This window comes from Pyrus communis, chromosome 3 (assembly GCF_963583255.1).
Source record: "Pyrus communis chromosome 3, drPyrComm1.1, whole genome shotgun sequence".
Lineage (NCBI taxonomy): Eukaryota > Viridiplantae > Streptophyta > Magnoliopsida > Rosales > Rosaceae > Pyrus > Pyrus communis.
This window is the reverse complement of record NC_084805.1, coordinates 6,862,208-6,877,283: the sequence shown is the minus strand read 5'-3', so window position 1 is coordinate 6,877,283 and position 15,076 is coordinate 6,862,208. Positions and strand designations below refer to the sequence as shown.

The following is a 15,076-nucleotide window of genomic DNA, read 5'->3' as shown; positions in this document are numbered from 1 at the left end:
GACAATGACATTATCATTGTAGGTCTTGCTGGACTACCAAAAGAGTATGCAATTATTAGAACTATAATATTGGCAAGAGAGACATCCATTACTTTAAAAGAATTTCAAGCACAACTTCTTGGTGCTGAGAAGGAAATTGAAGGAGAAGCAAATATGATTTCTTAAAGCTTCTCTACCATGTATGTGAATGGTTCCAATTCTGTCTCAAGAACATCTTCTGGTTCATGTTCAGGTTCTACATCCAACCTATAGGACATAGTCACATTTCATCAACCACTGGAGGTACTATAATTTAAGTTCCTTATAATGGTCATCCACAGCCGTATCCATCTGCTCCACCAAGTTCATACCCTCAATCATATCCACCAGATTCTATTTCATTTTATCCACCTCCTTATGGTTATGGGTTTATGGGAAACAATGCTAGTCCAAGACCTCAGTTTGGGTCACAGCCTTTCAATGGTGGTTCTAATTACAAAGGGAAAAACTTTAGATCAAGTATTGGTTTCAAACGAAATAATTATAACTCTAGATGATCATCTAGCTTTCAATTGGGAATTCAAGGCAAAATAAATCAAAAGTGTGGTATAGTAATACTGAAACTGGATCAACATTGGTGATTGAATGCCAAATTTGTAATAAAAGAGGTCACACAGCTGTGAACTACTTCAGAAGGAACACAAACACTTCATCTTCTGGATTTGTTGTGGAATGCCAAATTTGTGGGGAAAAAAGACATTCAGCTTTGGAGTGTTATCATAGAGGCAACTATGTTTATCAAGGATAACCACCACCATAGTCATTCAATGTTATGGCAGCACATCAATCAACTGAATTTATTCCTCATGATGCTTGGATTCTTGATTCTGAAGCACCACATCACATCACTGTAGATGTCAATTCTCTCAATCAAGTGACACATTTTGAAGGTTCTGAAACAATAACAATTAGGAATGGCATTGGCCTACCCATTGCTAACATTAGTTCAACTACTCTTGAGACTAAGTCTAGTGAACTTCTTCTTAAAAATGTGCTACATGTACCAAACATTTCAAGGAGTTTATTATCTGTGCAACAATTATGTGATGATAATCATAGCTGGTTCATTTGTGATTAAAATGTATTCTTTGTGCAAGACAAAAAGATAAAGGAGATTTTGTATCAAGAAAAGAGTAGTCCAAGACAACTGTTTCAAATTCCTGTGTTCAAGAATTCAAAGGGTTTACAATCTTCAGTACAAGGTTCATCAGGCTATCTTGGATAGTTGGTAAAATCGAATCTCTGGCATCAAAGAATGGGTCATCCAACAAATGAAATAATTGCTGCAATGTTGAAAAAATCTGGTATATCTGCTGAGTTAGACAATAAACATTGTATGTGTGGTCAATGTATCAAGGGAAAAATGTCTAGACTTCCTTTTACAGTTAGGAGTGATAAATGTAGTTTACCCTTTAAGACGGTTCATACTGACATTTGGGGACCATATCCTGTAAAGTCCTTGGAAGGGCATAGATATTATTAACTTTTGTAGATGAATACACAAGATATTGTTGGATATTCCCACTTATCAATAAGTCTGATACATTTGTTGTGTTTGTGCAATTTTACAATTTTGTATTGAATCAATTTGGCATCTCTACTAAGTGCATACAATCTGATGATGGAGGGGAGTATGTCAGTCATTCTTTTGAGTCATTTCTTGCTGCAAAAGGAATAGTTTAGATGATCAGTTGTCCTTACACCCCACAACATAATGGTTTAATTGAAAGAAAACATAGACATATAGTAAAGACGATCATTACCTTGCTTGCAACTGCTGGATTACCAATTGAGTTTTGGTATTATGCTTGTACTCACTCAGTTTTTTTAATCAATAGAATGCCATGTAAGACACTCTCAATAATGTCATCATATCACAAACTGTATGCAAAGCCGCCAGAGTCGAAGTCTTTGAAAATCATTGGTTGTACAATCTATCCTTGGTTAAGACCATACAATTCAAATTGCAATCAAGCTTTGAAATGTGTATATTCTTAGGTTATTCTATGGGTTACAAGGGAGTTATTTGTACAATTTCAAATCCAGAAAGTCATTATATCTAGACATTGTTTTTTATGAGACTGTATTTCCTTATACAAAGTATTATTGTCAAGATCAAACACAAAAAGGTGATATTGGTGTTTCTAGTGCAAGGACAATGGCCATTCCAGTTCCAATTCCAGTAAGGTCTTTGGTTAATGATACCACAAGACATCAAAGCCATTATGTTGATACACTATTTTCATTTCCTTAGTCTAATGACAGAGTTGTAAATAGTTTAGCATCAGCTGGGGTTCAAGACAGACATTAATAGTATCTAGAACATCATATGGGATTCAGGCTAATACAGAGAATTCTCCAACATCAACTTTAAGAATTCAGGAATTTGAAACACATCCATCAACAAGTCATACTCTTTCCAATCCTAGTGATACATCTCCTTTGCTTTATGTCCTAGATTCATCACAACTACAGGTAATCCTCCCATTTTCAGCAAGTACTACAATCATTGATCAGTCTAATGCTCAAGATAATTGCATTCATACTAGATTATAGACATAAGTTATATCAAGGAGAGATTATTCTTCTTTCTTAGCAACTTTACCTGAGTTATCATCCTTGCACTTTGACAATTGTGTTGAATATGATATGGGAATCAATACATGTGGTTTTTCCTTCTTGGCTGATATAAGTGAAGTTGAGGAACCAAAACATTTCAAGCCTGCATCCAGAATAGTTCAATGGCAACAGGCAATGCAAGAGGAATATGATACATTACAAGCTCAAGGAACATGGAAATTAGTTTCTTCTCCATCCAACAGAAATGTAATAGAGAGTAAGTGGGTATATAAATTCAAAAGAAACCCAGATGGTAACGTGTCAAGGTATAAAGCAAGGCTAATGGCACAAGGCTTTAGTTAACAAGAAGGTTTAGACTATTATGAGACTTTTAGTTTTGTGGTTAGGCATACAACAATGAGGATTATTCTTACTTTGGCAGCTCAATTTAACTGGGACTTGAGACAACTGGACATTAAAAATGCATTTCTTCATGGTGATCTAGAGGAAAGGGTGTATATGAAGGTGTATATGAAGCAACCAAATGGTTTTGTAGGTCCAACACATCCAAATCATGCTTGTAGACTTATCAAATCCTTATATGGCCTAAAACAAGCACCAAGGGCATGGAATTAAAGTTTACAAGTTTTCTTCCAACACTTGGTTTTAGAGCTGCATTATCAAACTCCAATTTATTTGTGAAGAGTGATGGTGAAGATGTTATTCTACTTTTGTTATATGTAGATAACATTATTCTAATTGGTTCAAGTACATCAAAGATTCAATCTGTAATCACAGATCTTCCTTCAGTATTTGACCTCAAAGATAAATTAACATATTTTTGGGGCTGCAAATTTAGTATAAACCTGATGGTTCATTAGTGGACAATCAATCTAAGTATGCAAATGAGTTCTTAAAGAAAGCAGGAATGGAGACATGTAAACCAATATCTACTCATCATGAGGTATTTGCAGGGAACAACATAATGTGGTTTCAAGTATACTAAGTTAACTGATTTCAATGTTGAAGCTTATTCACATTCTGATTAGGCAGCACATAGTAATACAATGAGATCCATTACTGGTTTTGTTGTATATTTGGGTTCTAATCCAGTGTCATGGCAATTCAAGAAACAATCTACAGTTTCACGGGGTTCAATAGAGGCGAAATAGAAGGCTCTTGCACATTGTGCAGCTAATGTATATTGGATTCAATCTTTACTCAAAGATATTCATCAGTCTATTGCTATACCACCAAAATTGCACTGTGATAACTTGTTTGCTCTAGCATTGTGCTCTAATCTAGTATTCCATTCCAAAATTAAACATCTTGACACTAATTTCCACTTTGTCAGAGAGAAAGTTCAAAAGGGAGATCTTGTAGTTCAGTATATACCTACAGAGGAACAGGTTGCAGATCTGTTTACTAAAGGACTTCACAGTCTAACATTTGTCAAACATTGTAATAACTTGAATTTGGGAGTAGTGCATTCTTCATTGCAGAAATCAGTGCCTTCTTCATTACAAAAATTCTCAATTCATAATTCCACTTCAATTCAAGACTCAAGTTCAACATCTGATCAAACTCAGCTTCACACCTATCTTCGTTTGAAGAGGGAGTAATAACCAATGATATGTGGAAGTGACATGTGGCATCATCTTGTATGTCAAGGTTGTTATAAAGTAGTTAAGGTAGAAGGGTATTCATGTAATTGTGGACTATGAGTGGTTTCTATATATAGTCATTTAGTCCTTACAATTGTAAGTAAGCTTTGTGTAATGAAACATTCCTATCGAAAATACTGTTACATTCATCTTTCTCTTTCTTTTCTGCATTTCTCTTTCTTCTTGCTCTCTAAAGCTTGATTTCTCAGTTTGTTAAAGTTGTTCATATACTAAAGTTGAACCATGAATGATATCGTACACTTTTAACTTAACCACCTATTATCAACAAACTTTAGATATGGAGTTATATTTTAAAAGACACCAATGTAGATACCACCTCTTATCGATGGACTTTGGATGTTGAGTTAAAAGACATCGGTGGCATACTTCCCTGTTAAAATAACTTTTACTTGTCTTGCTAGTCTTACTGTGCATTATTGCTAATTTTTTACTAATGTGCAATGACACACCCCGATCGAGATCAGGGCATGCTGGTCGTCATGTGGAAGTGACGTAACCATGTGCACAGTTCGGAAGCTAATAAAATAATAATATAAAAAAGTACGAATAAATAAAAACTAGCTTTACACAAGGTAATAACGAACAAGTGCAAGCGTAAGTGTGAACACTAAGTTCAGAGCATGAAAGCCTAATGCAGTCCTGGAGAAAACGACACAACAAGAGCACACCCGAAGGTGGTCCTACACTGGTGGTGGTCTGTCAGATATGCCGGGAAAATCCACAAGGAAGCCACCAAACGTGCTAGCCAACTAGAACCTGGAGGGGCGCAAAACAAAAGCGTGAGTGGGCAAAAACAAAGCTTTTCGAAAACCATTTAATAAATAAGTTCTAACCCCTCGCTGTAAAACCTGTATACTTCCCAGAAAATAGAATATATATATATATATATATTTATATATATAAGTCATGCTCAAGAATATGCTATGCCAAAACCTCAAGTAAAATGCAAGTGCTCAGGTAATATCGCATCAATATCATATAATCTGTCAGCCGGAGTCACCTAACGTGACCTGTACGGCTGAATCTAGAGCTCAAATCTCCATCTCACTAGCTAGACCTGCACACGAGTCGGAACCACCTAAAGTGGTCTGTACGACAGGCCTGGGTGTAATATAAGTACGCTCAAGTGCTACGATCACGTGAAGGCTGGGCGAATAATCGCGGGTCACCTACGAGTCGGAACCACCTAGAGTGGTCTGTACGACAGGACTGTGCACCTAACTTGGATCCAAGATGAGTGTGTGGTGCGAGAGGTGAACATCATGTGAAGGACTGTGCCCAACTCTGGGCGGGTGAACTAACACCGGGGGTGCAGGTTATGAGCTCTCTATGCATCTCAAATCACTACTGAATATAAACATAAATCACAACTCACCTGGCACTTACCTATGCGTCTGCAGCACCAACATACATATATATATATATATATATATATATACATATATATATGTATATGTGTGTGTATATATATATATACACACAATTAACAATGCATAAACAAGCGGCAAACTATAGGCATGGCATATAAACGAATAAACGTTCTAAATCAATTTCTGGGAAAAGTATAAGTTTATAGGTATATACGGAAAACCAAAAGCCCACTCACTGGTATGTGGAAGGGTCGTAACCCCTTTGCCTCGAGTGACCACACTCGTCCTCGGGATAGGTATCACCTATATGCGAAACAACTATAAAAACGTTAATTTTAAAACACATAACCAACCTTATGAAATAACTTCTCATACAATGCTCAAATGGGGTGTATGAATACACCAACGTGATCTACTGAACCTCAGGAACATCCCCAAGGCACAGCCACACGCACCGGACACGAGCATGCACGTGCCTGGCACGCTGACGGCGTTAGGAATATTCCGTCCAAACTAATGGAATATTCCGTCGTCTTCTCCGGCGAGGCCCCGGCACCGTTGCCGGCGCCGGAAAATCAGGGAAATTTCAAATCGTGATATCTTTTTCGTTTTTCAACCAAATTTCACAAAATTGGTACCAAATTGAAGCTTACAACGAGAGGAACAAAATCATACCACTTTCAAGTGCTAAAATCCACTGAATCTCGTCGGAAAAATACCCCCAACTCCGGCCAACCTCGAAACTCGCGATCCTGACTTCCAAAACCTTCAAACGAACCACCCCGAGCCTCCTAAGGACCTCACCAAGCTTCCTACAAGCTTGAAATTCCCAAAAACATAAGAATTTACGTGTGCATGAACAGTACCAAAAATCGGGCATCCCGAGTTCGACGTGAAAACGAAGGTATCCTTAGCCTGAAATGGGTATGGTTGAACTCCAATGGACCTCACGAGCATGGATATGTACTTTGTTTCTTCGATTTGTGAAGATTACAAGGGCTTTGGAGTGTGTCCGTACACATGGATATGAAAATGGGAAGGGAAATGGCACGGGACAGGTGCAGGGATAGGGGAAAGGGTGAGGGAAAATATGGGAGAGTGTGTGTGTGGTCCACAATCAGCCACACCAAGCTCAAAAACAACCACACAACGAAAATTCACACTAGGGACAAAATCGTCTTTTCGCACGTACGTTTTAAAATTTTCGGAACGGGCTGTCACATGCAATACTTTAATTTTCTACTAAAGAAGAATTTCTAGCATAATTTAATAATTCTAAAATGTTTGAAGTTACTTTTTATCTCTAATTGGAAATTGTATAACTTCTAGTGTAGAATATTGTTCTAACCAATAGGACTACTCTTGAAAACCTTCTTAGTTTGTATCGAGCTAACTTACATAAAAAATATGAATATTAATCTACCTATAATGTTTTACCAATGTAATTAATAATAAAAAAAATGTACCTAATCAATCAATGGGTTGTTTCCCCCTTCCACAGTTATTGTAGGAATAAAAATGTAAATTAAGACAAAAAAAATTAAAAAATGAAATTATTCCTAGTAAACCCTGATACATTTTGAATTTAGATCTAAGCTTGCAACTCGTAGGGGTAAAACAATTTTGTTGTATAACGAAAATAATAAACTTTATCATGTATGTTATCATTGTTTTAAAATATATATATTTATAACTGATCATATTTGGAATTACTTGAAAAATAAAAATGAGAAAAAAAAAATAAAAATCATATCAACTTTCTGCTAGCTAGCTTGTCTTCTAGATGGCAGATATGGAAACAGATGAGGGGAGGGGAGACTACATTCAAACTCTCACATGTTAGACTACGTGATCAGTTATTAATTGAGACTAAGGTCCACCAAATTTCAAGGAAAGACAAGAGACCATCCAACTCAAAGGGATGAAACAATTTTTGTTTTTCTAATAACTAATTTTAGATTGCCAATATCTTTTAATGTGTACGTGTGTCGTTAAAATAGATTAGGGGACAGATAGGAGGACATGGTCAATGAGGGACAACAATTTGAACTTCCTTAGGCCAGTTTTTACCAAAGAATTAAAAGTGCAAATCAAAAATAGCAAATAGGAGAAATATCTGCAAAAAAAATAGAAGTTGGGTGGAGAAATCTTCCTCATTTGTCGGAGGAACATTTGTTTCCTCGAATTATTATCATACCACTTGTTTTCCTCTCCCTCTGAGAATCCTCCCCGGTTGCATGCCCTCCTCCTTTAGGTACAATCTCCTTAACTATCTCTCTTTGTCTCTCTCACACACAACCCTATGTACGTAGCTAATTAACTAGGTACACCATGCAAACAACAACATAATTACGTGCATGCATGCATGCATTGAATAACTTTTTTTTTTTAATTTGATTGAATAACTTAGCAGGTTCTGTATTATTCTTTACATATGGCATGCATGCGTGATTCGAACATTTTTTTTCTGTTGTATTGGATTGTTTTGTTTTTAAAATCATGACTAAATTTTGTTTGCTTGTTTATACGTTTGACTAATGTTAGGAATAGGGGTCATCAATAGGCACACCTAACAAAGGAGCGGGGGTTTCTCCGGCACAGACCCACGATAATATTGGTCGAAAACTCCTCCCAAAATGGGGTCCTCTGACGACCAGAACTCGTCATCAGATTCTCCACCGTCTGACTCTTCATCATCTTCATCGCCAACTCCCCCATCATCGTCATCGTCATCGCCGTCGTCATCATCGTCGTCATCATCATCCCCTTCTCCACCATCATCAGATTCAGGTAATTCGGATTCAGGTTCAGGTTCAAGTTCATCACCCCCACCATCTCCTCCAAAGGACTCATCGTCTTCAGGTGACTCATCCTCCTCAGGTGACTCATCGCCATCAAACGGCTCGTCAAACAGCTCGCCGCCACCGTCCAATAATTCGAACAACTCATCGCCTCCCTCCGATAGCAATTCGTCCAACAATTCAAACAACAACTCGAGTAACTCATCGTCTTCCAATAGCTCAAACAACTCGGATAACTCATCGAATAATTCATCGTCTTCCAACAACTCGAAAAACTCGCCACCTTCCAACAACAACTCGAACAATTCCAACGACAACTCCAACAATTCCAACAACAACTCCAATAATTCCAACAATTCCAACAACAACTCCAACAATTCAAACGGAAACTCAAGCGGCAATTCCAACTCAAACGGCAACTCAAACGGCTCAGACAACAAAAATAACAGCTCAAACGGCTCGGACAACAAAAATAACAACTCAAACGGCTCAGACAACAAAAATAACAACAACTCAAATAGCTCAGACAACAAAAATAACAACTCAAACAACAACTCGAACAATAACTCCAATTCCCATAAATCTCCCCCACAAAACTCCAACTCCCAAAAATCTCCCTCTTCCCAAAATAATGGAGGGCAAAATGACTCTCAATCTCCACCCAAATCATCCCAAGGGAATTGGTCACCGAAATCGTCTGAGAATTGGTCACCCCCAGCACTTGGATCATCAAGCAAGTCACATCACTCATCATCGTCGGACAATGATGGATCGCCGCCAACTTCGCGCTCAGGAAGCTCCATGCCTATAATTGTAGGAGTTGTAGCTGCAGCAGGGGTGTTGTTGCTTGTCTTTGTTTTGCTCTTCTTGGCTTGTTCTAAGAGAAGGAAGAAGAGACAGACTACTTCCCACCTCATGGAGAACCCTGATCCATATCATCCAAATGGTAATTCTCCAAAGTCTTTTTGTTCTCCTCGCACTTGTACAACTTTTGATTTGCTTTATGGTTTAATTAACATTTATGGAACTTTTAAATTGATTGAATTCTAGATAACATATGCTAAATAAACTATCTACTTAAATCATATTTTGTAAATTATATGATGTGGTGATTTAGATTTTTTTTTTTTTTCTTTAAATCACTAAAGAAAGAATCTAACAATCAACTGCCACATCAAGTAATATACAAAATATGGTCTAAAAACATGGTCTCCATAGTAATTTTATAACAGTATATACAAAGTAATGCTAGGGAGACCACATTATTATACCACATCAGTGCATCCGCATTTCATATGGCAAGTGAAGCATACAATCAACATCCAATAAGATATAATCATTAATTGACGTGGTATGTATACATTACTTGCCACATAAAATAGTACAAAATTATGGTAAAAAATATGATCTCCTTAAAAAATTTCATATATATGTGTGTGTAGTAATATTTATGTAATAATATGGGTACTGTGCATGGGCAGGAAGTGGTGAATATTGGCAAGGTGGACCTAAAAGCTCCGAGCACGTTCTTAATATGCCTCCTTCTGGCCGTGCGCCCAATGGAGGTTGGACTATGACATCCGGTGGAGCACCCCCCATGATGAGCGGCGATATGAGCTCATCCAACTTCTCCGGTCCACACGGTCCCCCTCTGCCACCTCCACACCCTAATGTGGCATTCGGGTTCAACAAGAGCACCTTCACCTATGAAGAGCTGGCGGCTGCAACCTCAGGGTTTGCGCAAGCCAAGCTAATAGGCCAAGGTGGCTTTGGGTACGTGCACAAAGGGGTGTTGCCGAATGGAAAGGAAATTGCCGTTAAGAGCCTCAAAGCGGGTAGCGGACAAGGTGACCGTGAATTTGCAGCCGAGGTTGAGATCATTAGCCGTGTTCATCATCGCCACCTTGTGTCGCTTGTTGGGTACTGCCTTTCAGGAGAGCGAAAGCTGTTGGTATATGAATTTATTGCTAATAACAACCTCGAGTTCCACCTTCACAGTATGCATTCTAGTTAACTCTACGTCATCAATACCTTATATACTAACTATATCATCTATCGACTTGTTAGATCTCAACTGATGTGATAATACTTCACTGTTCATCATTTGACAGGCGCGGATCGGCCGCCCTTGGAATGGGCCAACAGGGTCAAAATCGCGTTGGGATCGGCTAAAGGGCTTGCTTACTTGCATGAAGACTGTAAGTAGTTCGTGAAATTACTACAACTATGTATATTCCCTTGATCCATTGCTCTCTTATACCTTAGTTCTCATACTGTATTTGGATTCTTTCAGGTCACCCAAAGATTATCCACCGTGACATTAAAGCTGCAAATATTCTGATTGACTATAGTTTCGAAGCTAAGGTATGTAACCCAAATTTGTTAATGAAATCTAGGAATAGCTTAACATATTAAAAGATGACTAATGTTTTTATTTGCTAATTTATATGCATGATATGTTCAGGTGGCAGATTTTGGACTAGCAAAGCTAAACCAGGAAAATGTCACCCATGTATCAACTCGTGTCATGGGAACATTTGGGTAACGAACTTCCTCATCAGCTCCTTAATTTAACTTGCAAGATATATATAAACCTTTAAGTTACAAACTAACCACAGAATGGCAAACTGATGATGTAGGTACTTGGCTCCTGAGTACGCGTCGAGTGGTAAGCTGACCGAGAAGTCTGACGTCTTCTCTTTTGGTATTATGCTCCTGGAGCTCATTACGGGACGCCGCCCTGTGGACTTGTCTGGGGAATATGAGGAAGATACCTTAGTAGACTGGGTTCGAACTCTCCCTCCCTAGTAAATTAACTTGCAATTACACATGAATTATGTTCTCTTGACAGACTGAAACACATGTTAAGTTAATAGACTGTCAATATCCAGTATCGATTTGATGAATTCGTATTTTTACTTGTGGTAGTGTGGATATCTCAATTGCTTATATACAACAAGTTTAATATGATGATGAGTTATGTATTCTCCGCATTATGCATGAACAACTACAGGCAAGACCTCTCTGCATGAAAGCAATAGATACTGGGGACTATTCTGAATTGTTGGATCGACGACTAGAGAACAATTACAACCAGGAACAGGTAGCACGCATGGTGGCTTGTGCGGCTGCGAGTGTTCGACACTCTGCGAAGAAGCGTCCGAAAATGAGCCAGGTAAGAAGGACCACTCCTATGTAGAAATGAGATCCGCTACTGCCATTTTTGTTGCTGATATTGTGCATAATGTACAACCTTTTAAATATATCTAAAGCAATATTTGAAATTTTTCGCAGATTGTTCGTGCATTGGAAGGCGACGTCTCAATGGAAGACTTGCACGAGGGGATTAAAGGACAATTGGGGTCGTCTGGCTCTCCTAGTATGGCTTCCTCCGAGTTTGAAGCTGATTCGTATAACGCGAAAATGAAAGGGCTTAGGAAGCCGGCGTTGATGGACAGCACAGACTATCCAAGCAGCGAGTACGGTGCTACAAGCGAGTATGGCCTCAATCCCTCTGCAACCTCTAGCAGTAGTAACTTATAAGAGATGAATACCAAATTAAGGGATCAACCGGCCACACGGTCCAGTTTGAGCAAGCGATAGTACCTCAAACTTGGACGGGAATGTCCAAATAAAGAAAATGAGAACTGGTTCTAAATCCTTTGGGAGTAATTAATAAGTATAGAGCCTTAAAATTAAAGACTCTTCAGGTTAATTAGTGGTAACTAACACACTAAGATAGATGATGATGCTATAGTTGTATGTATCGTATCGAAAAAGTGGTAGGCCTGTGTGTGTGTGTGTCACTCTCCGTTCCCTGCAGATGTTTTTGTATTCACCCTGCACCAGCAGAAGCTTAACAGATATACGTCTGATTGATTTCAGGTAGGTCGAAGATGGCGGGAGAAGCGTAATTGCGGCGTTTCGTTAGACAAGGGCACCATTGAAGGAGGAGTTGTGATTTCTTTCTTCTGTTTTTCTGTTTTTTTTTCTTCTTTCTTTTGGACATAGCTATGTGTGTTTGGATTTGCTACTGTTATGAAACAAACACATGCATTTGGAAGAATATTTGATCAGTACCTTATGTGTTTGTATTTTCTAACTTTAATATCTAATATTATTACTGTTGAAAATTGGTGAGATTTGAGAATAGATGGAAATTTTGGCTACAATAATTTACAATGTAATGGAACCAAACTGCAAAACCAACATGCCTGAGAGTAAACTGCAAAGAGTAATATTGTCGTCTGCAGTAGTATGCTGATATTTTTCGAAGGAATTGCCCACATATTCATGGTGACATGGGCATTTTAATCGCTGACAAAGAAAAAATTACGAAAGGAAAAGTCCATCTTCCAAACCTATATTCGCTGACAAAGAAAAAATTACGAAAGGAAAAATCCATCTTCCAAACCTAAAGAACTGACACACCTCGATTCAGAAATGTTCACCTGGACACTCGAATCGAGTTGTGCTAGTCAAGACCTCGAAGGTGACGAAGCCATACAATGATGGTGATATGTAAACTGCTCCTAATTTAAACCCTAAAATAACTAACGCTAGAATGCGCATGTCAGCAGGGTTGAACCCTTATCACACAAGTGATGTCAGAGTATAAGTAAGTTGCAGTAGGAGTAAAGAAAATTTATACCATACAAAGAAACTTCCTTCGTCTCATCTTTTTCTAGAAATTCTCATCATCACTAGAGCTCTACCACTAAATCATGGAGGGCGAAAAAACAATGGTGACTGGGTTTATAAAAATAAAGTTTTGAAAACTTTTTCGAAACATGTAACCCCATGTTGTAAATCAAGTATATAGCATCCTAAAAATGATAATATAATACTAGTATATAGTAGTTACCCTTTAGCACAAGTGAGTCAAAGGATATAAGGTGCTACTAAAAAAATATCTCATCATCAAATCTCAAATCACCGTCAAATAAGAAAATCAATGCTCATTAACTAATGATGGCACACGAGTCATGTAGAAAGTAGCTACATGAACAGGTTGGGTGTTGAGGTTTATATTCTAGTACTACACCACATGAAGTTGAGCAAAACGCATCACATACATGTCTATCACCCTAAGGGATCTACCACAACCCTAAGAGGAATAAGCTAACACCTAACTCTAGATCCAAAGCGAATGTAAGCAGTGCAATGTGAGCATACACGTGGGCTTGTCCTATGTCCAGACCAGTACAATAAATAATAGACACTAATGCATATCACAATATAATGAGCAGATATGATGCAAGGATGTCATGTCACAGGTTTATGTTTACAGATAATATTATAAACGTAAAGTGCACACAAAGTTTACTTGTGATGAGAGAGGGTGGGACATTATTGTACTGTCACTGGTGAAGGTAGATTTGGGGCGGAATTTTTTCTAGTTTTCTTTTTTTCTTTTTCTGTTTTTGTTTTTCACATAAGGTCACGTCAACACAAAATAATTTTTTTAAATGCCACAATGGCTTAAATGACTAAATTACCCTTTCAGGCCAGAACATTTGACGGCCTTTTGACAAAATCTCACCAAAGTGAAGGGAATATTGAGGTCCAAGGTGCGACATGGTGATATTATAGTTGGAAATTGCTATTCCCACACCCGTGTTAAAGTTTTTGCCATTCATCTTCTTTAATTATGTGATCCGACGGTCGAAAATTAAGAGAGGTGTGTGAGAAGTAAAAATGTATATGTGGATAGCACTATCAATTTTAATATTAGGGGAGAGCAAAATTAAGGTCGAGTTATAAGATCATCTCCAACCCATGGGATAAAACTTTAAAACCCCCCAAACCGTATCCAACCATTGGGCTAAAATAAGCCCCGAGGAGAAAATATATATATGGGCTAAATTCCCCCTAGAATTTAAGCCTGACTTAAATTATTCTGGACTCACCAAACTATCATATTTCAAACATTTTTTTTGTTTGTTACTTATAATCTAACGGCTATGATCAAATGAGATCAAATCTAATGGTAAAAAAAAGATTTAATAGCTCAAAATTAAATCTACCGTCTAAAAGTATTTAAGAAAATTATTTAAATCAACTTTAAATTAAAACTTTAAAATACCTATGTATTTGCATGATTTTTAATTACTTATTGGAATTCAAATATTTTTATATTAAAATGTTCATAAAAAAAAATTTTAAAAAAATTAAGGATAATCTACATATATTTCATTTTCAAAAAAAAAAAATTACCCACAAAATAAAAGGCTAAAACCATTATTTAATAATCTCGTGCTAAAATTTTAAGTCATAAGAATTGAAGGAAAAAAACAATTTCTAGGTTATGGCTTAAAATTTTCAGGCTTAAATTTTTAAGCTTTTATCTCCAAGGATTAGAGATAGTCTAAGAGGCATAGCAAAAATACAAAGCATAATTGTTATATAAAATTCAAACTTGTTTCAAATAAAAGCAGATCTAACAAAAGTGCTTATGACAGTGTTTAGTACGGATGTAATCACAAACGGACACTTGATGACTCTATTTATTGTTGATGCATCACAATTTTCAACTTTACAGTCACGATGGTTAAGATTTGGGACAACAGATGCCAACAAGGGTATAAAGTTGCAAGGGAAGGAAGAAAAGAAAAACCAGAGG

The 15,076-nt window shown here is 37.4% G+C and overlaps 1 protein-coding gene across 2 annotated transcripts; it reads left to right on the top strand.

Moving 5' to 3' along the window:
- Nucleotides 1-7,881: 7,881 nt before the first annotated feature.
- On the top strand, nt 7,882-12,528 carry LOC137729463 (putative proline-rich receptor-like protein kinase PERK6). 2 transcript variants are annotated; one of them, XM_068468422.1, is made up of 11 exons: nt 7,882-7,907; nt 8,198-8,443; nt 8,534-9,400; nt 9,936-10,451; nt 10,566-10,652; nt 10,748-10,818; nt 10,919-10,995; nt 11,094-11,241; nt 11,468-11,629; nt 11,749-11,951; nt 12,340-12,528. In XM_068468422.1, exons 2-11 carry the CDS (start codon nt 8,290-8,292, stop codon nt 12,341-12,343), a joined length of 2,289 nt encoding a protein of 762 aa, XP_068324523.1. In that variant the 5' UTR covers nt 7,882-7,907; nt 8,198-8,289; the 3' UTR covers nt 12,344-12,528. The 2 variants fall into 2 exon arrangements, with proteins under 2 accessions (XP_068324523.1, XP_068324522.1); XM_068468421.1 differs by having other exon boundaries at nt 8,198-9,400.
- The last annotated feature ends 2,548 nt before the right edge of the window (nt 12,529-15,076 follow it).